Source organism: Falco naumanni, chromosome 5 (assembly GCF_017639655.2).
Source record: "Falco naumanni isolate bFalNau1 chromosome 5, bFalNau1.pat, whole genome shotgun sequence".
Taxonomy (NCBI): Eukaryota; Metazoa; Chordata; class Aves; order Falconiformes; family Falconidae; genus Falco; species Falco naumanni.
Genome location: NC_054058.1, coordinates 37,154,239 through 37,177,269, shown reverse-complemented (window position 1 = coordinate 37,177,269; position 23,031 = coordinate 37,154,239). Strand labels below are relative to the sequence as shown.

Sequence of the window (23,031 nt, the reverse complement as noted above, 5' to 3'; positions counted from 1 at the left end):
CTTCCCACAATGGCTGGGCTCATGTCCCCTAACCAGCACCTCAATGAGACTCTGTTGTGGGAAGGGGGGTACCTGCAGAGGGAAGGGAGCTTCCCTGAAGGAATGGGCATGCAGGCCTGGACTCCTGGAGAGAAGATGACTTAGGGGATCATAGGTGAAAGAGAAGGGCGAGTAGGAGCTACAGGTGCACTATCTGCCTGCAGTTGCAAGAACTAGGCTGATGGAAGCAGAACAAACAGGAGGAGGTGGTTCACCATGCTGCAGAGTGGAGGTGCCTGCCAAAGGGTATTGTGGCTGCACAAGTATCACTGAGATCAACAGGCATCTGACAAGGGTCTGGAAGGGACCTCCACGGGGCATCCTCACAGGCTGGAAACAGGATACTGGGTAGATGGCTTTCTAGTCTGGAATCACTTGGGTTGCTCTTATATTCATACAAATTTGCTCAAAAAAATGTTGCCCATTAGTTTTGCAATAGCAGGCTTTGTCACAGATCATCCGCCTCAGTTCGATCAAGTGTCTCAATAGCTGCAGACAGGCAGCACAAAAAGAGCATAGACTTCTTATTGCGTACCCTGATGTGACAGCGATGCAGTCATGTGCCACCCTTGATCCGGATCAAGTACCAGTGGACAACTAAGCAGTGACCTGGCATCACTACTGGTATGGCTGTAGGCCCACAAAGGCTTGAAACGCTCCTGAGAGAAAATCTGTGCTGCGGGATCCTGAGCTCACACGGCCGCGAGCAGCCACCTCAGCAGCACCTGTCCCCTCCGCCTTTGTCCCCAGCCCTCACCGCCGGCTCCTGCTCTGCTGAAGTCCCTGTGGATCTCGCGTGGCGCGCACGGCTGTGGCCACGGGGATGCCTCAGGGCCGCCGCAGCACAGGGCGGTGCGGGGGAGGTGGCAGGAGGCGCACGGTGAGGGTGCGGAGGGGAACAAGTGATTCTCCTGACAGCTGCCGGGGGAGGGACGGAGCTGCGGGCAGAAGCAAAACTGTTTTGGCAATATGTCTCCCCCGACCTGCAGGGCCCTGGGGGTACGCTGTGCTGCAGGGGGCGTTTGGGGGGGGAGGGGGGGGCCCACAGCAGCGGGCGGTGAAAGCCAGAGCCACAGCCCTGCAGCTACAGACGCCGCAGCTGGCGAGTCAGGCCAGGCCAGGAGGGAAAAGACACTGGAAAAGCCCTGCAAGGCAAGCTCCCCTCCGCCCAAGCCTGCGCAAGGCTTTTTGCCTTTCACTGGTTTTGGTTTTTTTTTTTTTTTTTTTCCTCCTTAAGTCTGATTCCAGACGGCGTAATTCCTCCCACAGAAGGGTAACAAAGGAATTGCTTCCTGCGCACATTAGGTGTTATGCGGGGTTTGGTGATGTATTTCTAGGCCTCGTGAACAGCCCCAACGCCGGCCCCGGCAGCCCGCACACACTGGACAGAGCAGAACCGGGGCGGAGGGAAGCGACTCCAGCCCAATACATCAAGCCCTGCGCTCCTGCCGCGGGTGGGGCGGCCCTCCGGACACCCCGCAGGCGCCCAGCGGAGGGGCACCCGCCCCGCGGTTCTATCCTTGGGACGCGCGGCACTAAAGGTCGGGCAGATCACGGCACCCGGGCATCCCGCGAAGTAAGCGGGGCACCCGGGGGCGACCTGTACCCGCGCAAAAATTCCTCTCACATTGGCAGTGAGGACCCGGGCGTCACCCCGGGTCGTTATTTTCCTTACTCATAAGTTTAAGGCATAAAGCAATCTGCCCCGCCCCCTTAGCAGAACCCTGGGCGTTAGCCCTCCAGGTCAGGGCGAGCGCCTCCTCCCGCGCTGTCCCACGCCGCACAAGTTAATCTTCCGTTTTCCCCAGCACATGCCCGTTCTTTTTCTCCTCCTGTGCCGGGTAGCCGCCGGCGCCGGCCGAACCGCGCCGGGATATGCCGGTGCGATATGTAAATGAAGGGCCCGGGCGCCGCTGGGGGTTGTGGGGCGCTCTTCCCGGCCCCTCCGCCTCGCACGGTCGGGCGGGGTCGGGGGCGTGGACTGTCTTACTTCTGGAGGCGGGGCGAGGAGCGGAAGCGGTATGATGTCATGTCCGGGTCTTGCTCGCTGCGTCTTATCGTTGGGCCCCGCGACAAGATGGCGGACCTCTCCTTAGACGAGCTCATACGGAAGCGCGGTGTGACCGTGAAAGGGAGGTAAGCAGCCAGGAGGGCAGCGCCCCGGGCACGGCGACCTCCGGGGGTTTCTCTGTTTTCCCTTTCGGTCGTTCCGCTCCGGAGGCTGCGGGCCGCAGCCTCCCTCAGCGCGGCCCGGCCCTGTCCCTGGCTGTCGCCTTCCCATTGGCTTAGGCACTGGTCTGTGGGGCCGTGTCTTTGGTGCAGATTGGTAGCGGTGGCCGTCGCTCAGGGACGAGGCGACTGGGGACGGGGCGGGGTGTCTGTCCCCTCCCTCGCCCCCCTGTGCCCGGTGCTGCCCCGTGGGCTCCGGCCTTGGCGGGGCAGGCCCAGGCGCCGCCTTTCCCCGTGCCTTCTCGGGCCCTTCTCGTTTCTCTCGAGACTCCCGGCACAGCCCATCGCCTCCCCAGTGTCTCCGACCTGCGCTTTCCCCGCTACCTCCTGCTTCTCCCCGCCGATTAACCCGCTGGCGCTTCCCGAGCTGGGATCGGCGGGGCCGCGGCGCCCCTCAGCACCGAGCCCCGTCGGCAGCCAGGCTGCCCTGCAGCTGGAGCTAGTGCCGGGCCGCAGCTCTGCGGGAGGCTGTGCCCCGGGGTGCGCGATGTCCCCGCAGCTCCGGCCGCGGCGCGTTGGGGAGCGGCACGGTGCATTGCGGGATAGCCGTGGGACGGGTGGGGGTGCCACGGGCAGCCGTAACTGTGGCAGAGCTGGTCGGGATCCGCACCGGCCAGGCCTGGGGCTGCAACGGCTTCACAGAAATTGCTGGCCGGCCCTTGGAACCTGTAGTCTCTGTAGTGGTGCTCTGGCAGATTGTTTGAAATGCTTGTCTGGGTGTGGAGTGTGTTACATATAAGCTACAAGATTACAGTCTTTCTTTGTACGGCAGATGTCTCCAGCGTGGGCTGGGCCATTTACTTTAGCACAGCTCTTGGCAGTTTTTATTTGGCATCTCCTTTGGTAGCTTTTTGTATTCCCATTTGCCATAGTCTCTTGGTGCTTCTGAAAATCTTATCCATGGATTTCTCCCTATCTGTGTTAGCTAAGCATGCACCTTTTGGTGGTTGTTGCTGCTTTGGTGGTTTTTTTGTTTTAATTTAATGGTCATTGGAGAATCTTAGGTTTAAACTGAATATCCACACTTACGTGCCTAGAGTAGTATTTTGAAAGGTCTCTGCTAATGTGTACTAGTAAAATACTCAAACACATGCTTAAATCCTAGTCTAGACAAGGCCTTGGCTTTGCCCTTTCATTCATGTTATCTTGTGTACTTGGAACAGTCTTATGCTGCTTAACATGCCAAATACCTCCTTTCTCCGTTTTCAAATCCCTCCTTAAATCTCATTTCTTCCAGGAATTCTTCTTGCTTTTTTTTGTTGAACAGTAGTCCCTCTGCAGCACTGTTAAGAATTTTTGTGTCTTGCATTTCTCTTGTTCATCATGTTTAGCTCACTTCATGAGATTTCTATGATGTCTATGACTTTGTGAAGGCTGGATAGGCTGAGTAAACTGCTGTTCAATAGTCTAGATGAAATAACAGAAAATTTCCCGCCTATAAAATGTACTAATCCACAAAATATTCCAGCCAGAACTTGGGTACTGGAAAGTGAATTAGATGTTTGAGATTCCCTATTATTTCAGATGCTGTGGCATAAAATGTCTGAGGAGTTGATGCTGTTGTCTGGTAAGCAGTTCACTAGGGAATAGTTGCTGATTAGGATAAACAAGTCTTCAGAGATGTTGTAATCTTCAGTACAGAGTTTCCTAACCAGTTTAATTAGTTCATGTCATTAACAGTTTTAACTAATTCTGGTTTAAATGCTGATACATATATTTCTGGTTTTACTTTGACCTCTTTTATGCTCATTTAAAGGAACCACTCATCAAACCCTTCAGCAGCACTCAAGTACTGAATGCTTTCAGCATAGCTAAATCAATGCTTTTTAAAATTGCAAGGGAAGTCTTGTTCTGTGGCTGTTGCTTTATGAGTACTGTTTGTCTTCTGTATTACTCTGGATATATTTTAATAAATGGTCCTGTTTCTTCAGGCTAGTGTGCTTTGACTGTATGAGAGAGCAGCCATAGGATTCTTGGCCAGGTAACAAAATGGGAGCCTAGCCTTAGCTGTCCAGTTGTCTGGACACAAGAATGAAAGAGACAGAAATGGAGGTTCAGTCTCTCACCTCTATTTTTACACAACTGTCCATTGAAAATACAGGACTGTAAATAATGTTAAGATTGTAGATCGTACAGCTTTACATCAGTATTGCCTGAAGAATTGAAATTGCATCATTGTTTAAATTTGTGATGTTAGCCTTTTGAGTTTTACAACAAATTCTAGATATCTACTTTTAGACTATAATATGGGACAGTACATTTCAGAAAGCAGGTGAACACTGTAGCCCTCTGTAGCTTATTTTGAATTCTGAAAAGCCAACAGCAAGACTATTTGTTCAGTACCTTAACTTTAACATCTCTTGCTACTTTGTAATCTCTTTAAAAAATAAACATAATGGGAGAAAGAAATACTTAGAGGAACTGTATTAAAAAGTTAGACAAGCTGTTTCCTTTTAGGGGAGATCTTGAAAAAGTGAGTCAGACCAATAACAAGAAGCTAGTTTCAGCTTTCACTACATAATGGTCTGCTGCTTAGTAATACTTGTGTATAAATGCTGTCCTTTCTGTGGGCTTTTATCTTTCTGTGCTCACTGTTGTGACCGTGTGCTTAGAATATAAAGGACATCAATTGCAACAGTTTTGTTAGTAGATTACTTTTCAACATCACTGCCTCTTCTTTAATTTGACTGATAAGTATTTCACTGGCAGTTAATCAACTTTGGAACTGGTAGCTTTGAACTGAGGTGGTTACTGGTGCTTGTACATGCTAAGCCTCTACACTCCCACAGATCTGAACTGGCTGCCCAGAATTCTTGAAATCATGTGTAGTTCCATGTTTCTTTTGTACCAGGACATATTATGGTATTACAAAAGATGCTTTGGCAGACCTGCTCAATCCTAAGGCTAGAAAATCTGTTTCTGTTCCTCTTTGTCTTCAGAGTTTTCCCCAAAGTACCTAAATTGGTGAGTTTTGTTTAAATGTAGTATGTACTTGGTACAGTTGAAGTCAGACCTTTTAACTTAAGTTTGTGATTGTGAGCTTAAGGATGGATTTTGGAAATAAGTTCCTTAGCTGTTTATGTAGAAAGTAAAATCCAGCATACAACAGTAGAGCTCCTAAGCTGTTTTATCTGGACATCTAACCTGAGTGGATTTCTGTACAGTAATAATGAGCTTTTGTTTGCAGCTACACAAATACTTTTATTAATACTGTGTCACATCTTACAATGTCTGAAAGTTGTTTTTTTTCTCCCCTGCCCCCCAGGCTTAACACAAGGCCAGTGTTTGGAGGTGTAAGATCTCGCATTGGAATCCAGCAAAATCTTCTAAATAGATCATCGCCAGCTGTCAATTTCCAGCGGACATTTGATGCCCGACAGAAGATAGGACTCACTGATGCCCGACACAAACTGGGGGTTAAAGATGCCCGTGAAAAACTGGTTCAAAAGGATGCTCGGTTCAAAATCAAAGGGAAGGTGCAGGATGCTCGAGAGATGTTGAATTCCCGTAAGCAGCAAAGTGTTGCTGCTGAGAAGGTGACCAAAGTGGTGGATGCCAGAGAGAAGATCAGCTTAAAAAGGAGTGCGCCAGCTGCTATCAGCCCAGCTATGGGGACAGTAAATCCAGCCGTGAAGATCACCAAAACTATCCAAGTAGGTCAAGCAAGTCACTTCTGAGCCCCTCAGTTACTGTACAGCAGTCCAGTAGAAATTCTAGTACATGAGTATATTCACATGTTTACAATAGAAGTGATGGTCATACAGTTCAGTCCAGCCTGTAGGGCAGGATTTAGAGCCTTCTGGGTGTCCTTGCAGCTACTTGGGTCTTTTTGTAGAATCCCAGCTTTCATTTAAATTTTTATTTTAAATTTAGGCCCAATAAAGACTAAAGCAGCACTCCTGTCAGCATTAAAGTAGTCATTGTGAATAGTTAATTTGTCTCTTTCCCACCTGAATACAAAGAAAATGTATGCACTTTTTGTTGTTTTTATATCACCCCTCTTTGCAAGTCTGATGTGGTAGATTGTCCTGTCTGTCTGGTTTATTCTAGCGTTGGGATAACGGTTCAGAATATGCAGCTGTGTTTATATCTAAGAAGATAAAAAATTGAATGAGCAATTTCTCTGTTTCTACTTGTCTGGTTTTCAGGAAAGCCCTGGCTTCCAGGGAGTTGCCTGATTACATGAAGCATTTCTGCTGAGGCTCAAGATCTATTTCAACTGCAAAATAATCAGTTGGTCACCCTAACCTGCTGATTTCCTTTGACAGTTTTCTAATTTCACTTTGCTGTGCGCACAGTAGCTTGATCCTTAGCAAACTTCTCTGAGAAGCAACTACTATTAAACTATGTGTGTGTTAGGTACAGTAGGTAGTCAGAAGAGAAGTTCCCAGACTGTCAGGATTGTTGTTTGAAGAGTGGTTTTGTTCCTTAGGTCTACAAGCATGAAACTGACGTTTCTCTTTCCTGTTCCTCCTCCCAAAGATCAGCAGCGTGCTTACACATACCCAGAAAATCTCCTACTCTCATCAGTTTGAAAGCCTGGATGAGCCAGTTTTCTGTTCAGCTGTGGGTTTTGCTCAAGAATATCAAATATATCCTGTAAACTAGCCTAGGAAATTTCCTGTTACTCGGCAGAAACCTGCCAGGCTGATGTAAGAAAGAGAAAGGACTCTTGTGGCAGTAAGAAGGGCTAATCACAGAGCAATAAAGCAGTCTGTTCAGTAGTCTTTTATTATTAGGGTAATTAGTACAAATGCTGTCATAAGCCAGATCACCACCATCAGCCATTAGGAGCAGAATGTTTTTAACTCCTAGAAACTTTGTAGAAATAGTTGTAGCAATTTCCTCTGACCAGGTCTTTTTTTTTTTGTATGATTTAGTTTGACCTATAGTACTTCCTGTTTGTTAGGCAACATAATGCAAGAAAAAATACTGTAGTAACAGTGAATAAGGCTGTAGACAAAATGGTACATAACAGCAATTATCTACTCACTTTTTTAAAGATTTGTACCAAAATCCCAAATTGCCCATGGTCCTCCTCTCTTCCCACATGTGGGAGTTGAATAAAGCTGAAATATCTGGATCTGAGATGCAGCACACGGCTCTAATGTCCTGTACTGTGGCCTTGTTTCTCTGAAAGGAAAAAAGTCTTTGAAATGCAAAGAATTTCCTCAGCTCTGCTGATGCTTCCATAGGACAGGTACCCTTATTTCTGACTTAATTAGCAAATTGAAATGCAAGGGTGCTGTGGTGTAAGTTAGCCTAGGGAAAATGCAAATTTAAAGATTTTACTGCCTGTATGGAGTATTCTTGTAAAACGACCCATTCTGTTCTGTAATGGACAGCTTCCAGCTTTTTCAAAAATCAAAAGGGCATTTTCAGGGGAGTTGCTGCTTGTTTTCAGTTGTTGGTTAGTACAGCTGCATTCCCTGACAACTGTTGTTGTGGTTTCCCTGTTTCATGGAATAACAGGCTGCAGAAGGGTCAGCTACACTACCCTGTGCATCGTTTTATTCTGCTACAGCTTATTTCAGCTCTAGTGTGAAGGGACAGTCTTTACTTCGCTTTTGAAACAGGACTGAACTAAATTGTGTTGTGTCCCAATTTGTTGAGCTTTGTGGAAATGGGTGTCTTTGGTTCCCTGTTGCGTGAAGGGAGGTTGATTTACCCCATTCATGGTTTTGTGTTGGCAAAAGTGTAGATCAAGGCAGTGCTGGCAGGACTGGAGTTAAGTCTCCTTCCCACTAATCTTGGACTAAAACTCAAGTAACTTGCGTCAGTTTCTCTGTGTGGCCTTAGATTTTCATTTCTTCAATTAAGTGAAGCTATCTTGTATTGACAGGAAACGTAGTCATTATCTCATAACTTATTGTGGTAATATGTTTCAAGAGCAGGAGAGCGAATTTCATTTAAATGGTCTGAGGGTACCAACTAATGGCTCTGATCTTCTGAAACGGGGATCTGGTGGACTCTAGCATTTAATGCTTTGGTTCTTTCTCCCTGACTGTAGCAGAAGGCTCCAGTTCCTGGACATTCTCATCCAGCAGGAATGAGGATCAATGTGGTGAACAACCATACACACAAACAGGTGTGTGTCTGCTCTGTGCTTTTTGTTACCTTTGTGGGGGAAGGAAAGTGTCCATAAACATTGGCAGGTGGAAAGAAAACTTTTAAGTAGGAAATAAAAGTGTTTGGAAGTTCTGTTAACAGCTTAGCTCCCTGTCCTTGTGTGTTTGAGATACTTTCATGGTAATTGAGCTTTTCATTTACTCTAATTGATCTTGATTCCTTGTGTGTTATATGAATGCAAAGTTGGCATTTCCAATTTTTATCTGTATGTGCTAATGTGTTTTTTTTTCTAGAGACTGTGACCTTTAGCTCTGATGTCTTTCTGTAAATTTCTCAGGGACACTCCATCAGATCAAGTTATTGGTTGTTTTGATTCACCATCCTGCCAGCCTGTTCAGAGGATGGATATGATTGTACATGGTCAGATGTTCTACAGTGAGGTGGGAGAGGGTGTAACCTTTCTGTGAAATCCCAGCTGTGTGTCCCTGCTGGAAACCTGATAGTGAATGATGCTAACTGGTATTCTGATGTACTTTCAAAGTTGCCATATCCCTTATCAAATAGGCTGTGAGACAGACCCTAGAATTTGTGCTGTCTCTTCTGGCATCACTTTTTAACACCTTTGTTACAACCCCCAGCCATTCAGCCACCTGAACACCTTGGGTCCTCTCAGAGAGGAATTACACATTTGTATTGCTTACCTTACTGTGTGAGGTGTCTGTGCCCAAATGCTTGTGTGTGTCTGTACACAAAGCATTACATTAAATATTGGAAAGCTGAGATCCAAAATGCCATGTCCTAGGGTTTTTTAGCCTCAATTATGGTAACTTCAGCTATTTGTGTTACCTCGACTTTGACCTGTTGGCCTTACCTGTCCCAGATGCTGTCACTTAAGGAAGTGTCATCATTATTCTGACCTCTCAGTGCTGTAATCCTGGAATTGATTTTATTTATCTCAAACTCAAGTCCATTGTCCTGATGGCTAGTGTTTTTCCCAGCTCTTTTCTTTTCTGCACAATTCTTCCATGTTCTACCATGCCTTTTGGTTTTTTTTTTCCTTCCTAGTACTTCTGTTACTAGCACAGCTTTCCTGTTTGTAAACCAGAATCTTGCCGACTAGGAAAACCCACTGATTTTGCAAACTCTCCTTGCTAATACCTCCATTTTCCTTACCTTTCTACTGAATTAATGGGAAGCTGTGTTGAGTCGTGACTTCTTACGTTCTGGGTAGTGCCATATGTGTATAGACTTTTTCTTAACATTATTTTGAGTCTATGAAAAAATATTTGTGTAGGAGTTCGCCTCGGTATTTTAAGGCTGGGCTATGAGTGTTAAGTTGAACTGGGAAATTAATTATTCATTCAGTAAACCTCCTAGTGCAGTGTTTTTGAGTGCCAGACGGATGTGTGCTGTGCTGAGGAAAGGAGGCTATTAAAAAAGAATGGTTGGTTCAGATGTATTTGGCAGGCATCTGCTTAATTTAAAAATAATTTTTAAAAATCATATGCACAGGCTTCAACTTTAAAGGTAGCAGGGTGCTAAGAAGTAAGGCACTGAGGCTTTATTCCATTGATGTGGTTTCATTAGTCCTGATGAGGTCTAGGGATTAGAGAAATCTGTATGTCATTTCAGTACACCTGGGAAAGCAGTTCTACTGTGGCGTTTCTGGAAAAGAAGTTTGATAGTTTTTACACTGATGTTTTGAAATGGACTTGGGTACCTTCAGCTTTGTGTCCCAAGCTGCAAGGACAGGAGTAAAGTCCAATGTAGGTCATGTTCATTAACTGAAGAAGGCTGAAGACAGGAGAAAACTACTTATTTTGGAAAAGGTGTCTAGATTAAATCTACCTGCTTGTAAACAATTACCTTGCTTCTCTACAGGGTCTGTATGACATGGAAGATGATGATGAAAGTGTCTCTCCCCTTACTAGCAAACAGATGAAAATCACCACCACAAACAGTTTTCTGCATAATGCGGTAAGGGATTATCTGAACAGTCCCCACCACGCCATGCTCACACTGGGTGGACACACAGGCTGTGGCTTTATAGGGCTTATGTTCTTTTAAAATGTGTGTGTAAAGGATGCTTTCTCCTGAAATGTTTGCTCTTCATCCCACTCTTCCCTTTGTGCCAATGCTTCTAGTGTTATTTTTGGGACAGAGTCCTTTTTATGCTAACTGTGGTTTTATAGGCCTTTTACAGCCAGAGTGTGTGCTTTGTCTTGCTGGCAGGTTGCTGCATGTTAGCTCTTGACTTTCTTCTTGTTGGGGAAGTACTTTGAACCTATCTCATTATTGTTTGAGCAAGCAAGCAAGCACAGAAAGCTTTTAACTGCTTATGAAGACTGGATATCAAAGCAAGAAATCTCTTGCCATGCATAATCTTAGTTGGCAGCTTGTTGGAGAGCTGATGATCTGGAGAAGGTGGAATTTCAATACAGATAAATGTGAGGTCTTGGGATGCTCTTGGGATGGGGTAACCTGCAACTTAAACCAAGAACTGACTGGCTAGGAAGTGGCTTTGTAGGAGAGAGCGTGGGGGTCCTGCTGAGTGATATACTAAGAATGAGTTAGCAGCACATCCTTACAGTAATGAAGGCCAAATGTAAATTGGATGTTAGTAAGATTATAGCCAGCAAATCAAGGGAGATAATTATTCCCATCTGTTTGGCATTTTGAGAATGCACCTGGAGTTCTATGCCGATTTTGGGGCTCTGTGATGCAAGACAGACTCTGACAGAACCAGTACAACAGGGTAGTCAGGGGGCTGCAGCGCATAATGTGTGAGGAGAGGGTGAGAGCTGTGTCTCAAGGCTGAGAAGAGGCGGCTGTGGTGAGATCTGTTCACTCTTACTGCCTAATATGTGGTCATAGAAAAGGCAAACCCCAGGTCCTTTTCAGGAAAGAACAGGGAGAAGATGAACCAACAGCTGTGTTGCAGCAAAAAAAATTCTAGTGGGGTGGTGCAGTTCTCAGGTATTGATCAGCATCTGGCACAGTGACCCAGAGAGGTTGTGTCATGGCCATTCTCAGATATTCAGAGTTTAGCTGGATAAGGCCCTGACCAACGTGATATGCCTTTGGAGTTAGCCCTGTTTCAGACATGGGGATTGGACATAGGTTTGTCCTAAATTATTCTGTGGTTCTTATAAAGCATATTCATGTGGGTTTACTGTCACACAGACAGTCTAGTGCAATGATTATCCCATGTTTTTTTCTCATGTGGGTAATTAGAGTAGATCTCCTGGCTGTTTGATTCTTAAAAACAGTCTTACAGGTGAGCTTTTTTGGTTGTGGTTTTTTGAGTGGGTTTTTTTGGTTTTGTTGGTGGTTTTTTTAAGGAGCAAATGTGTTCTCTCCAGCAGCTACCAAGCACAGTTTTTAGTCTGGCTTTAAACTCTGGTAGTTCCAACTGGAAAGTTTACACTCTATGTCTTTGTGTACCCTAGCTTGGTGTTTCTGAAGAAGTATTGTGGTTTGTACTAGGGCAGCTCAATCTCATTGTTAATGAACAATCTTTGTGAACACTTTGTAAAGAACTTGAAAATCTTTGGATAAAAGGAGCTTTTCAAATTCACATTGCACTGGTAAAGTTCATTTAAGAAGAATATGAAACTAAAAGGTGCTCATTAGTGAGGAAAGTGTTCTTTTGGGATAAACGTATCTTTTTATATTTATGCCCAGAAACTTTAGTTAATTTTTGTCTCAAAGCTGAAAGTCTCCAGCACTGTATTGGTTTTGACATGGGGCAGGACACGCAGTTCTTGGTACGTGCTAGTAATACTCAGCTGCCGTTGGTGCTTGAAAAAGAGGGATGACTTTTGTAGCCTGCAGCTCTGAGATACTTGTTCTTCCTGTAGACTGGACTGAGTGGCAACAAGTTCTCTCTGTCCAAGACTGTTCCCCTGACTAAAGTGGTCCAGAATGATACTTACACAGCTCCACCTGCACCTCCCTCTCCTATGCGGACAAAGGCCTTGACAAACATGTCCCGGACCTTAGTGACCAAGGAAGAGCCTCCAAAGGAACCAGCACCTGTTGAGGTGAGTTCAGCAAAGTGGGAAATGCTCCTTATAGAAGTCTCTGAAACATCTGAAACTTGCTGTTCATTGGTCATGTGAACAGCTCTTTTTTGCCTGTCTTGCACCATTATTTCTGGGACTCCCTCAAGCTTACTCCGATAACTGCAGTCTGTGTCCCAAGAATTTGAAACCTGTCTAAACATCCTTTTCTTGAGAGTTTATTAAGAGACTGGGAATTCTCAGATGGTGCATCTTGCTTCTCCTAGCTTTTCTCTCTAGCATGAGAGCACATGGTCCTGGAGGAATCCATGTTACAGGGAGGTGGCAGTTGTTGTTTGGGCACTCCTTGGTGGCTTCCATGTCCCTAGTGTTTTAACACTGCTAGATATGTTGTCTTCTGTCCAGTCCTGTTAGCAAGGAGTAAACCAGGATTCTTCCAAACACAACTTGTACACACAAGACCTCTCGGGCATTTTGTAGACCACCTGCCTGCAATTCTTTGCCAGACTGCCTGATGCTGGGTACAGGTGACCCACCAGGTGTTCCCAGGCATGTTGAGTTCAGCATGCTCATGAGGGGCTGGGGCCATATTGTGGGGTTTGCTAGCTGGTGTGGAGTACAACATTACACATGTGCCTAAAAGTGTGGGCGTGACCAGAGTACTGTGTACATATGCAGATTAAGTTAATGTTATTCTTGGGAATGAAAGAGAAATTAGCATGGAAAGGGGGCTAATCTTCATCGTCAGATGAGCTGGGCTTTTGTAAGCATTGATACTTCCCATTACTAGCTGTAGCACTCTCGTTTGTGTGTGTACAGACTTTCCCAAACATCACCTTAGTGTCTTTGGGTTTTTTTAGTGCTTTCTCTGCTGTACTGTCTTGCCCGCTGCATTTCTGACTTTTATGTGATGGGTTTTATGTTGGCAGCTGGCATTCAGTCCTTTGGAAGGCACAAAGATGACCGTAAACAATCTGCATCCTCGAGTCACAGAGGAAGACATTGTTGTGAGTGCTTACTGCCTGACTGTGGATGTGTGACACTTCCTTCCCTTATCCTACCTCTGTTGATAAATCATTTGATCTATGGTGAATGCAGTGAAGAGGGGTATCACGTGCATTTGCTTTCCTTGCAGAAACTTTGAGGGTTCCTGATTGTTTTGGGGTTTGTTCACTTTTTCAAAAAAAGTGTGTGCTGAAGAAGGTGGGACAAAATACCATTTCTAGGGTGTACTGAGTTACCTAACATCACTTAGAAGAGTTCATGCCGAGTGATGTTTGGTGTTCTCCTTGAACTTTTGCCCCAATCCAAATTATCTAGGTGCTTCCATTCTCATCACACTGGGAACAAGCGTGGTCTTCATATGTGACAGACAGTATAGAGTACTGGTCTCGAATGTTTCTGCATGTGCAACCTGTATGACTAATGCCAAGTACTCATATCATAGCAAACACAGTAAGACAAGTGTCGAGATTCTGCCACGTGATTATTAAGCGGGATGGGTGGTACAAGTAGGAGGTTAAGCCTTTGTCACTTGATGTCTTTGGTTGAAGTGGTACTTTTGATGTGACTGTGGTCATGACTAGCTCTCTGCCCTCAGGAGTTATTCTGTGTGTGTGGTGCTCTGAAGCGAGCCCGGCTGGTGCACCCTGGAGTGGCTGAGGTAGTATTTGTGAAGAAAGAAGACGCTATCACAGCATATAAGAAATACAACAACAGGTGCTTAGACGGTAAGTTTGAGGCCAGTATCACATTTAGGATGAGTAAATCAGTGGCAACTTGTCCAGCTCGGTGGAGATTTTAAAAGCATCTCATGTGCTCATATGCTGCCAAGAGAGAGGAAATGCCAGAAAATCAGTTCAAGAGTTAGACAATGGAATATGCTTCTATATAACTAGCTGAATATATGCACAGTTTATTTAAGTGAAATAAACTCACCCCACCCCATGTTTGCCTGGAAAGAGAATGCTCAGAGCTAGAGGCAGGGTCCTGGTAAGTCTGCTGGTCTAACTTCCAGATTATGTGTTTTGTTTCTAATCCAGTGCCAAGAGCTAGATAGTCCTTAGGAAGGCTTTAGCTGCTTACAGAATAGCTGTTTGCAAAGTACAACTAGAACTAATATTTGCCAAAGTCTCAAGGCATAGAGTCATTTTGAATTGGACTTATGAAACAGTTAGTACTGGTTTCTCTGTAAACTTTCAACAATGCAGTTTTTAATCTGGATCCACCTGCAGTGTTACAGACTGAAATTAGGTGTTAATTTTTAGCTGGAAATAGATGCTTTTTCTTTGTCTAGATGAGTGACATGTTACGAATGTCAGATGAGGAGCAGACAGCTGAGAATGAGAGATCCTCTCGTGTCTCTGCTAATGGTTTTGTACCTATGTGTAACTTCTTAATTAGTGTGATTCTTCATATTGTACTGAGTGTTTCAGTGGCTCTTCTGTTGCTGTGATTTTGCAACAGAAGATGTATCAGCTGTTTTTTCTCATGCTTCCCCAGCATGTGGAACTCTATTGCTTGCACTGTTATGTGGTGTTTCTGGAGTCTTGCCTTGCCACAATTTGATAGGACTTTTAATTGTGTGTTTTATTTAGGTCAACCAATGAAATGCAATCTTCATATGAACGGGAATGTCATCACCTCAGACCAGCCTATATTGCTGTAAGTGTCCTTTGAGTGGGGGGAAGAACCAAACAGGTTTGCGAGTCCTGTGTTGAGGAGGAAGGACCTGAGGGGAGGGGAAACTGGGGGCAAATTGTTGTCCCATTAATATTTTCCTTCTCTTTCTCTCTGTAGCACTCTGAGCTGAGTGCAGTATAGCTTGACTCCATAGTGATTGCAGCCCTGAAGTGCAAAATTAGTCTGAGATGAGGAAGTTTGATTTTGAGGAAAGCATGTTGAAAACCTTTATCTCCAATATTTGTAATGGGGTAACACCGATTACATGTAGATATAGTGATGAATTTTGTTTCATAATGAGAGGTTAAATTCTGTTTCTTTTTAATCCTCCAGTCGATTGAGTGATACCCCTTCAGTGAAGAAGGAAGGGGAACCACGCCGGTCAAGTGCAAGCGCCTCCTCAAATCCCCCAGCTGAAGTGGACCCTGACACTATCTTGAAGGCACTCTTCAAATCCTCAGGGGTCTCTGCCTCTGTGCAGCCCACAGAATTCAAAATTAAACTCTGAGAAGGGGGAGCAAACAGTGGACTGGAAAACTCATTTATGTTGGGGAATAAGAAAAGTGCAGGAATGCAGGTGTTGTTTGCATTTGCCTGCCTTGAAATTTTCTGTTTTCTATGATCGCTCCCTTACTGTACAATAGTGTTTCCTCTTGTGTGTGTACTTTCTGTTTTCATAGTTGGAGTTTTCTTCCATGATTTTTTTTCCAAAAGAATAACCTCCCCCTTCTGCCAGTAATGTATTACCAAGCATATGCCATGTAACTCCTCCTTTACTTCAGAGCCCCTAGAGGCGATTAAAAGTGCACATAGATTGTGAGGGAAGGAGTGGTGATCTTCTCCGTTCCTCTGACTGACCTTTAACTAAAAGGTACATCCCCTTGATTCAACAGGCAAGAGCATCACATTGTTCCTGAAATTGCTGTGCTGGGTACCAAGTCAAGTGTGGCTCCATACAGGGGGCACCAGCTTGCATCTTAGACTTGTATGCATTCAGTGGCATAATACTCATTCTGGCTGTTTGGTCATTTTTCTGCTCAGCAGCTGTGACATTGAGAATTGTGAAAAACTGAGCTTCCCGCTGTGTGTGCCAGCCCACGGAGGCATCGGGCAGAAGAGACATACGCACAATTGCACCACCCATTGTGCTATGGGAGGGATGCTTCAACTCTAATGCGGAGAGGGTGGTGGTGGAGGGGGAAGGCTCTGGTATTTCTACAATTAATATATTAGCCCTGTAGGGTCAGGCTTAGTTGTACTCCTCTTTCTGGACTGAAAAATAAGAACCGGTATTCAGAGCTGGAGGGAATCCAAGTGTTTCACTCGCATTAGACTGTATTGCATCCTTCTGCTGATGCAGGGACATTAGTTTTTTTTCTTACCTTCTAACTTACCCAGGCTGCTATAAAAAGGAAGGAGCTGGGGCTTTGGACTATGTTTGGCTGCTGTGCCGGCATGCTGCTCGTATGCGTGGATTTGGAGGACGATTGCTGCATTTGACGGCTTCAGGGGGAGGTTCTGGAGAGAGCAGCCAGCAGTCGTGAGGAGCACACGGGTAGGCGAGGGGAGTCACGCGGGTGCCGTGCGGGGCCGCCGGGCTGTGCCTGTGGCCGCTGAGCACCCGTGCGGGCCGCCGCCGCTAGGTGGCGCTCCCCGTGGGCGCAGGTGGTAGCGCGGCGTTACGGCCGCCGGTCCGGGTCCCGTAGCTCCGTTGCTTTGTGTTTGCTCAAGTTTTGTAAGGGAGGAAAGCTATGAGCCGCTTCCAGAGTCTGGCTGGGGGTTGAACTTGAGCCTTTAGCTAGAAGACTAACCGATTCGGTTCTGTTCAGCTCCACTGAACTTTAATGAACTCTGTAACCGTTGTGGGTCCAGATTCAATTTCTTGGTCGACCCTATTTCTTTTTCTTGATCTGTATTAACTCTGCTCTATCTAGCTCGTGCAAACCATTCCTCTATCTCACTGAATCCCTTATTAGTCATGGAAATAACTGAGGACTTGGCAGGGCTTGTTTTTCTGGAGTACTCTCTTTGGTTTGGAAGCCAGCAACACCGTTATTGTTAGGGTGCTTCATGTGAACAGCAGATGTTTGTAGGGGAGGGGGCCTAAGACCGCTATTGTTCTCCTTTTTTAGATTGTCCATCGAACACCTGTGTTTTGATAAAAAAAAAAAGAATTGGGGGGAGGGGGAGGAAATATTAGGGGTTTGAAAAGGTAATGTATTATCTGTTTCTGAATAAACATTTGTTATACAGAGAGTGGATTCTAAGCCTTTTTAGATGCTGTGAAGCAGCTAAACTTAGGTGGTGTTCCAACATCGGGTCAAGCATGCTTTTAGAATATCAGTTTTGAAGTTTCTATAATGTGATGAAGGACAAGAAGAGTATATGGGTGAGAGGATTGATACTGATAAGCCTTTTAATCTGGATCATCAAAATTTGTAGCTGATCTTGCTACTAAGTGGGAGCAATTTGTGTCCCCACCTAGTTCCAGTTCTGTTACCACAGAAAAGAAAAAGAATGTCCTTTGTTATTAACAGACTGGTAATTCAAAAAGTAATTTTATAAAAAAAAATAAATAGCTGTGAAATCAGGGAACCTGTTCTTGGTGAAGTAGGGTACTTTAATTATCATAGATTTAATTATCCAGATAGAAAGCTGAGGAAATGGGAAGACACATGTATTGTGGAGGCATATCCTGACTCTTCTGAAGGAATGGGGAGAGCCAAGCATATATTTTTTTTAATTAATAGATTTATGTCCATTCCAAAAGCCAAATAGCAAGATGCACTTTTAACTTGCTGGTAAATTGTGCATTGTGTTTAGGTTTTCTGTGAGAAACTCTAATGACATTAACATACTTTCTTGGAAGAACTACTGCTCCATTTTCTAGCTGTGTAATCTATGGCAGTTTTTTTTTTTTATTATTTGAAGTCAGTGGTTGTCTAAACACCACTCCCATGACCTGTCTTACAGCAATGTCTTGGTGTGCATTGCTCTTCCTTTTCTCAGTTCACTAAAGGTATCTTGGTCTTCTAATACTTCATAGTGTGGCTGCTTTTGCTGGGCACTGAAAGGAGTAACCAGTTGGTTATTCCTAGTGCTTTCCCAGTAGTTCACTCTGCAGGTCTCCAGTTTCTCCTGGGTGGCCTGCAGTTGTCAAGTCAACCTTGTTTGTGTCCCACTGAGCTCACCTACCCCCTGCTGACCTCACATCTGTGCACGTGACCTCGTGCAACATGCTTCAGGGGGTTTTCTGGGCTGTTAGAGATTGTAAACTTGCATATAAAACACAGATTGCTTGCAGTAACTCCATGTGGCTGGCCAGGGCAGGTAGGAGGTAATTTGTAACGGTATTTGTTTCTTTTTCCTTTGCTTTTTTTTTTTTTTCCCCCCAAAATGCAATGACTTCTGAAGTGATGCCATAATGTGCAAGTTTGTTTGGTATATTTTCATAGTTCTTGTATGTAGCATTTCTTCTGATGATGATGTTCATTAACTTGGTTATTTCGTTGAGTCAGCTTTCCATATAATTTCTTACTCCTGCTGAGACTTTGTACATAGTCTTGCTTTCATATCTTTATTTTTGGAGTGGCTCTGCCTTCCATTCAGTCATAAATACAAGTTCCTCTGTAATGGTCATCTTTTTTTTTTTCATTTCCTGATTTACAAGAGTCTTTAAACCCGGTTGTTAGTACTGTTGTCTTTGAACGTTCTTCCATATCTTTAAAAAATCATTTTTTATTTGCCTCTCTAGGATTAAGCACATTGCACGCATTTTCAGAACTGTCGGGCTAGATGACGGTGTGTGATTAGCGTTCTTACAGAGCCCCCGGGGCGCTGCTGCGCGGGGGCAAACCGCTTCGTCACCCCAAGCCCGGGGCGGCGCCCTGTCCCTCAGCGCGGCCATTAGCGGCGCCGCGCCGCCGCGGCGAACTACGGCTCCCGGCGGCCCCCGCGCCCGGCCGCTTCCCGCCGGGCTAAGATGGCGGCCGCCGAGCAGCGTGGGGCCGGAGCGGCGCCGCCGGGCTACACGGGTGAGGGGGCCCGGGGCAGCGGGGAGGGAGCGGGAGCGGGGCCGGGGCGGCGGCGGGGTCTTTAACCGGTGCGTCGCTCGCAGCTCTGGCGGTGAAGTTCGGGGCGCGGCAGCGCTCGCCCCACTGCTTGTTGGTGAAGGAGCACCAGGTGCGCGAAGGGGCCGGCACCGCGCACCCGCCTCGCCGCACCCTCTTCGTCCTCAACGTCCCCCCGTACTGCAGCGCGGTGAGCGGGGCTGGGGGGGAGGGGGTCTCACCGATGGCGGGGGGGCATCGCCTCAGGAGCCGGTGGGCGGAGGGGCTGGGGGCGCGCCGGAGCCTCCCGCTGCCCTCTGCGGTCCGTGCGTGAGAGGGTGGGCGAGGGGGGTCGCTCCCGCAGTTCTGTACCGCTTGTTCTCCTACTCCCCGTGTCAAGGATGCTCTGTCTCGGCTCTTCGCCCGCTGCGGGCATGTGCAGTCTGTGGACATCTGTGACAAGCCAGAGCCGGGAGAGAAAAAAGAAAAACTGACGTCCAAATTCTTCAACCGAAAATCTGTAACGGTAAAGCTTGGGGAATGCTCCCTCTGGGGAGGGGGGTACTGATGCTACAGTAGTCAGAATGGGAGGGGATGAAAGCACTGAGTGGTGCTATTTGGGACGTGAAATATGGGAAACCGTTTGGGTGCATTGTGTGATGCAATTATTTAAGTTTACATTACCTTTTTTTGCTATCCCACTAAACTTCTGGTTTGATTTTTGTTTTATTGTATCATTATTTGTACTGTAGCTCCTTGCTGTGTCTCCAGTTTCCCCAATGTATCTGACTGGCCTAGGTGTCTTTTTCTTTTAGGGATTTCAAGTAGCATATGTGGTGTTCAGGAAACCAGGTGGTGTCCAGGCAGCCAAAGCCCTGTCACAGGGAGGTCCCTTGCTGATATCAACAGAGAGTCACCCTGTGAAAACCGGCATTAGCAGTAAGTCAGCCCTAGTTATCTTCCTGCTAGCTGGTGCCAGGGAAGAACTATACTCATTCCCTGCTAAATCCTACCCTGCATGTCCCAGATTAATTCTCACCATTTTGTCCTGAACTGGGAGATGCCCGGTGTTTCATTGTCCTGCTTCTGTTATTCACAAAAAGCAATCCTGTTGTACTTGGTGTTGTAGTCTGGTCCAGTGACCTTATGGGAAAATGGGGTCACGTGGTACAATGGAAGGGCAACTTTTCCCAACATCTTTTCAGTATCACATGGATTCAGAGAAACTGGCTGTGTCTTGCCCTCAGAATGGAATCCGGACTCAATAACAGGCACCAGGTGTCCGTCAAGATGACAGCACTTAAGATGTGACCCCTTGACAGGAACGCAGCCCTGAATGTTGTGCTGCTTGGGTTTCGGGCTAGCCCACTCCTGCTTGGGAGAGTTGCAGGCTCTTCCCATGTCTTACCGGCTGGGTCCTGGGCCACGAGTTGGTTGAGGTGTGGCAGTGGGGAGGCTGAACAGGAGCGGGAACAGAGCATGTGTGTCCTTCTCCAGGGCAGCTCTCTATAGAGCTGTCCGAAGGCATAATGCTAGGGGCTTGCTTCTAACAGAGGCTACTGCTGGCTTCTGCCCTCTCTTGTCTCAGAGTGGATCGCCAGCTATGCGGCCTCAGTTGTGGATCAGGAGGAGCTGAAGGCTGAGGTGGATGCCTACATGCAAGACTACGACAAAAAGATAGCAGAGGTGAGGTCAGGCTGGGGAAGGAACCCAGTTAAGCAGTTTGTTTGGGGAGAGGAAAGGAATAGAGAAGATCTCAGTAGAAAGGGCAGAGGGAAGCACGCTGGTGGGCAGGGTGGTTTTACTCCCAGTTGCTGATGGGCAGCCAGGTCCTAGTTTGGTCCATGAGCCTTCCATCCAGGACTTACCATAGGTATCCACAAATAAATTGGTTCCTGGCTGGTGTGCAGTGTTGTGACTGAGAGCTGAATGCCTGCACCCTTGGTCCCATGCCTTTCTTCAAATCTTGTGCAGAAGCAGGAGATGTAGCTTTGCATGTGTTTGGCGGGACTGTGGGGCAGCCATGCGTTATGCTGGCCGGCAGCCCGTCTGCACCGAGCTGCCTCACCCTCCTGTCTTTACAGGAAGAAGCCAAAGCGGCCAGGGAGGAAGGTGTTCCAGATGAGGAGGGCTGGGTGAAGGTAACGCGGAAGGGCCGGAAGCCTGGCCTGCCCCGGACAGAGGCTGCCAACCTGCGGCTGCTGGAGAAGGAGAAACAGAAAAGGGCCCGCAAAGAGCTGCTCAACTTCTATGCCTGGCAGCATCGTGAGACCAAGAGAGAGCGTGAGTATCCAGGTCTCCTACCCCTGCCTGTGTCTCCTGTCTTTCACACTGTGGCCCAAAGAGTGTCCCTTTTCCTTCAGCAGAGGCTATGTCCACCTGCAGGTCAACAGTTGACTCTGTGGTTATGTGAATGGCCTCACTAGCTCTTTAAGGCCCCTTGCCACCACCTGTCCTAGCAAGGGCTGCCGGAATGTTTTGTGGGAGAGCACGCAGGTCGTGGCTTCCCAGGAGATGTTCGGTGCACAAAGGCAGCAGTGCAAAGCGGAACCTGGCCAGTTTCCGCCTCTAGAGGGAGCTGCAGCACTGCTGGAGATGGGCCGCCAGAGCCCCAGCTCGGCATTCAGCGCGGGTGCGAGAGGACCCGCTCTGGGAAGTGCTTTTGTGGGTGTCAGGACTGAGCCCCTCCTGGTGTGTGGAAGCACAGCTCCCCAGGAGGGATATCTGCTGCTCCTGTGTGACCTGTCCTCTTTCTCTTTCTGCCTGTTTCAGATATCGCCCAGTTGAGGAAGAAATTTGAGGAGGACAAGCAGAGAATCGCGCTGATGCGAGCCCAGCGCAAGTTTCGGCCGTACTAAGCTGTGCTGAGCTATTCCTCAGATGCCTGTGCTGGAGAGGGTGGGAGCAATACCTATGGGCTCCTACGTGCCAAAAGATTTCAAGGAACTGAGGCAGCTTCAGGTTGTCCCTGCCCTTGGATCTGAAATGGGAGATTCCAGAAACTGCTGCTGGAGGGGGAGTTTCCTTCACTTGCACTGGTATCCTGCTCTCCTGGTCATTGTTCAGCCCTGTGGCATCACTTCCCAGAGTGCTCAGGTTGAGGGGCTGAGGCACTTCCTTTGACAGCCTGTATCTCCCTGCCACCCAAGGCCCTCCTAAAGCTTGGTGAGAGCTACTACAGCTTCTGCAGGGGCAGGGAGTGGCTGAAGAACTGTAAATAAACTGCTGCCATGTTCTCAGAACATTGGAATGCCTTTCTCTCCCCCTCGGTCTGCTGTAGGGGGGCAGCTTCTTGTGTGCTGGGGTGGCAGTAAAAGTCAGGGCTTGTATGCTGGTGCTGCTTTGCACATTTTATCTGGAGATGAGTAAGAAGAGGAGGGAAGTAACCTTGGGAAAAGCCCAACTGGGAAGGTCCCAGACCTGTTGTCTCAAGGAATTATCAGTGGTTTGGTACAGATCCTCACCCCTTCCCTTGGTGTTTCCCTCACAGACAGCTCCCTCTTAGCTAGGTGTTGATGTGCCCAGTCTTCTGGCTCTGTGTGGGTCTCTACAGCAGTGTCTAGCCTGGGCTGTGGGAACTTCTGATGTTCAGCACCATTACTAGAGCAAGATGAGGTGGCAGCCTGGCTTTGGAGGGAGAAACCAGACTGCCCAAGGCCCTTTTCCACTTAACCTGTCCGCAGGAGGCAGGTAAGGATGTTGATGGGCACATCGAGTCACGGGACAATGCTTTCATACTGCCCATGTAACATTTGTGCAGCTTCGGGCCTAATGATTGCTCACCCCAGCATGCTCTGTGATAAGAAAGGGGCTGTAACCCCCCCATCCCCAGGCTTTTACACAGTTCTTTTACTGTGTGAAGCCTTGTTACAGGTGCCACCATGAATGTAAGGTGGAAATACTGGTAAATTCCACTGAGCTGGGTTAAAACAGGTTTACCC

At 46.9% G+C, this 23,031-nt stretch overlaps 2 protein-coding genes and 1 non-coding gene across 7 annotated transcripts; 2 read left to right on the top strand and 1 right to left on the bottom strand.

Annotated features, from left to right (window-relative positions):
- Window positions 1-1,582: 1,582 nt before the first annotated feature.
- Window positions 1,583-1,731, bottom strand: LOC121089699. The gene has a single exon (XR_005828326.1). It is a non-coding gene; the product is annotated as a U12 minor spliceosomal RNA (small nuclear RNA).
- A 311-nt stretch (window positions 1,732-2,042) lies between these two features.
- Window positions 2,043-17,293, top strand: POLDIP3 (DNA polymerase delta interacting protein 3). 5 transcript variants are annotated; one of them, XM_040596876.1, is made up of 9 exons: window positions 2,043-2,175; window positions 5,534-5,921; window positions 8,282-8,356; window positions 10,219-10,314; window positions 12,198-12,380; window positions 13,289-13,366; window positions 13,960-14,089; window positions 14,957-15,023; window positions 15,375-17,293. In XM_040596876.1, the coding sequence occupies exons 1-9, from the start codon at window positions 2,069-2,071 to the stop codon at window positions 15,547-15,549; spliced, it is 1,299 nt and encodes a 432-aa protein (XP_040452810.1). In that variant the 5' UTR covers window positions 2,043-2,068; the 3' UTR covers window positions 15,550-17,293. The 5 variants fall into 5 exon arrangements, with proteins under 5 accessions (XP_040452810.1, XP_040452811.1, XP_040452809.1 ...); XM_040596877.1 differs by having other exon boundaries at window positions 8,279-8,356; window positions 12,234-12,380; XM_040596875.1 differs by having other exon boundaries at window positions 8,279-8,356.
- Window positions 17,294-18,966: 1,673 nt separating this feature from the next.
- On the top strand, window positions 18,967-22,332 carry RRP7A (ribosomal RNA processing 7 homolog A). Its single transcript, XM_040596889.1, has 7 exons — window positions 18,967-19,075; window positions 19,159-19,301; window positions 19,491-19,616; window positions 19,906-20,029; window positions 20,679-20,776; window positions 21,175-21,373; window positions 21,863-22,332. Exons 1-7 carry the CDS (start codon window positions 19,024-19,026, stop codon window positions 21,946-21,948), a joined length of 828 nt encoding a protein of 275 aa, XP_040452823.1. The 5' UTR covers window positions 18,967-19,023; the 3' UTR covers window positions 21,949-22,332.
- Window positions 22,333-23,031: the final 699 nt, after the last annotated feature.